General features: G+C 43.1%; 1 protein-coding gene across 1 annotated transcript; it reads left to right on the top strand.

Moving 5' to 3' along the window:
* The first annotated feature begins 711 nt into the window (after positions 1–711).
* LOC114701152 (zinc finger protein 42) lies at positions 712–2,167 on the top strand. The gene has a single exon (XM_037201956.1). The coding sequence runs from the start codon at positions 747–749 to the stop codon at positions 1,707–1,709; it is 963 nt and encodes a 320-aa protein (XP_037057851.1). The 5' UTR covers positions 712–746; the 3' UTR covers positions 1,710–2,167.
* The last annotated feature ends 418 nt before the right edge of the window (positions 2,168–2,585 follow it).

The following is a 2,585-nucleotide window of genomic DNA, read 5'->3' as shown; positions in this document are numbered from 1 at the left end:
GGAGATTGCATTGATTCTGTAGATTACCTTTAGTAGGACGGCCATTTTTACTATGTTAATCCTACCAGTCCATGAGCATAAGAGACTTTTCCATCTTCTGATATCATCTTCAATTTCTTTCTTCAAAGACTTGAAGTGTTTGTCATACAAGTGTTTCACTTGCTTGCTTAGGGTTACCTCAAGATATTTTATATTGTTTGTGGCTATTATGAAGGGTTTTGTTTCCCTGATTTCTTTCAGTCTGCTTGCCATTTGTATGTAGGGGGGCTACTAATTTTTTTCTTTTAATTTTAGTTAATCTTGTATCCCACCACTTTGCTGAAGGTATTTATCAGCTGTAGGTAGAATATTTGGGGTCACTTGTGTGTGTGTGTGTGTGTGTGTGTGTGTGTAGACAGAGACAGAGAGAGAGAGAGAGAGAGAGAGAGAGAGACAGAGAGAGACAGAGAGAGAGAGAGAGAGAGAGAGAAAGCATGTGCTTGAATGTGTGGCTCACTCATGGAGGTCAGAGGACCATCTATGGGAGTTGGTCCTTTCCTACTGTGACTCCCAGGATTAAACTATGGTGAGTGGCCAGCAACTTCTTGCTGAGCCATCCCACTATCTATATACACCATTTACTGAAGTCATTTTCTTACAGTAGCTCTAGTATTGGAATATATTTTAACTTTAGGTTCTTATCTAAGGCAGGTGTTTGCTGGGGGTGATTAACATTCATCATTCAAGAAGGGAGCAGTCCAGACAACATGAAAGAGCAAATGAAGAAAATGGCAGAGACGAGTGGCCAGAAAGGCCAGGGCGAAGGAGCCCTCCTCGGTAGAGCGAACGCAGAACGAGAGGAGGCGAGGCAAGACCAGAAGACAAGAGGGGAACCTCTCCACGTCACATACACCATCCACGAAGAAGACATGTACCGTGAGACAAACCCCGAGACTGAGGAAGACGACTTCCCCGACGGTTACATAGAGTGCATCATTAGAGGTGAGTTTTCTGAACCTATTTTGGAAGAGGATTTACTTTTTAAAGCCTTCGAAAACCTAGAGGAAGCCGAACAAGACCTTTCTCGCCATATCCTCGAAGCAAGTTCGCTTCTTGAAAGTTCTTTGGAATACGTGACGAAGGGGGAAAAACAAGAAGAAAGCGAGGCCAAGCAAGAGCAGCCTCAACAGAAGGTTGGAGCCAACTCAGCACTGGGATGTACCACGTACACGACTAACCCGGAGCTCCCTGTTGAAAAAATATCGGAAGCTGATTTATCAGATCATAAGCAGCTTGCGGGATTTACTGGGGAGGAGCCGAAGGGTGGTGAATACTGTGGTCCCTTATTGATTGAGTGCCCTCAGACTGGTTGCAAGAAAAAGCTGAAGAATAAGACTGCCCTGAGGAAGCACCTGCTGATTCACGGTCCCCGACAGCACGCGTGTGCCGAGTGCGGGAAAGCTTTTACAGAGGGCTCGAAACTAAAGCGACACCTTCTGGTTCATAGTGGAGAGAGGCCATTTCAGTGCACCTTCGAAGGGTGCGGGAAGCGCTTCTCGCTGGACTTCAACTTGCGCACCCATATCCGCATCCACACTGGTGAGAAGCCCTTCGTGTGCCCCTTTGACGGCTGCCAGAGGAGCTTTATTCAGTCAAACAACCTGAAACTTCACACCCTCACCCATGCAAAGGCAGGGAAGAGTGCTGAAACCAAGACAGACGCTCCTTAGGCTGGGTCGTCTTAACGGATGAGTCAATGGGGGGTATATGTCCGCTTTGGATTATTGTTTGTAGGGAGTGATGGCTAAGATAAATTTGCCACTTAGAAAGCATACTTTGGTTTCTATGCTTCATTATACCATTTTAAGAACATTTTTATATTCCATGGTGTAGTTCTAACAGAAAAGTCAATGATGAAGTCACTTCAAAAAGCATAATCTTTAATATGTGCTGCATTATTGAATGTGATGAGGGTTTTTTGCATACTTCATAGGAAATCACTGATTTTTTTAATTATGCAGTTTCTAATTGCCTATCATTTTCCTTTAAAAATGTAGTTCATGATAGATGTGATAATCCCAAAGAATGGAAAACTTGGCAGTATTGAACAAATGAATGAATACTTACATGTTTTTAAATTAAATATTTTTTTGATTTTCATTTCCTTCATTGTATCAAACTATTAATGAATGGCAATTAAATGTGAGTGATTGTATAATAAAAGTTGATCCACCTGAAAATTTTAGATGTTCCAAAATAAAAGGACATAGAACTCTAGAAATGTGCTAAATTTCTGAAAAATAAGCCAAAATTGCATTAAAAAGATAACAGCAGGTCATGATGGTAAACCTGGCAGTTAGGAGGCAGAGGCAGGCAGATCTGTGAGTTCGAGGCCAGCCTGGTCAACCTCGAGCTTGAGAGGCCCGCCAAAACTATAGAGGCGCCATGTCTCAGGAGAGGAAGAAAGAGGGAGCATTTAATTGTTTTTTAAAATATCGCAAAAGGGTGGGGTGTGGTGGTTGGTACACACCTTTGATCCCATCACTCAAGAGGGTATAGGCAGGTAGATTCCACTGAGTTTGAGGTCCGCCTGGTGCACATAGCAA

Source organism: Peromyscus leucopus, unplaced genomic scaffold (genome assembly GCF_004664715.2).
Source record: "Peromyscus leucopus breed LL Stock unplaced genomic scaffold, UCI_PerLeu_2.1 scaffold_513, whole genome shotgun sequence".
NCBI lineage: Eukaryota > Metazoa > Chordata > Mammalia > Rodentia > Cricetidae > Peromyscus > Peromyscus leucopus.
Note: the sequence above shows the minus strand (reverse complement) of the source record. Positions and strands in the feature narration are given on the sequence as shown.

Coding starts and splice junctions, on each gene's coding strand:
- LOC114701152 (XM_037201956.1), top strand. CDS start 747: ATGAAAGAGCAAATGAAGAAAATGGCAGAGACGAGTGGCCAGAAAGGC.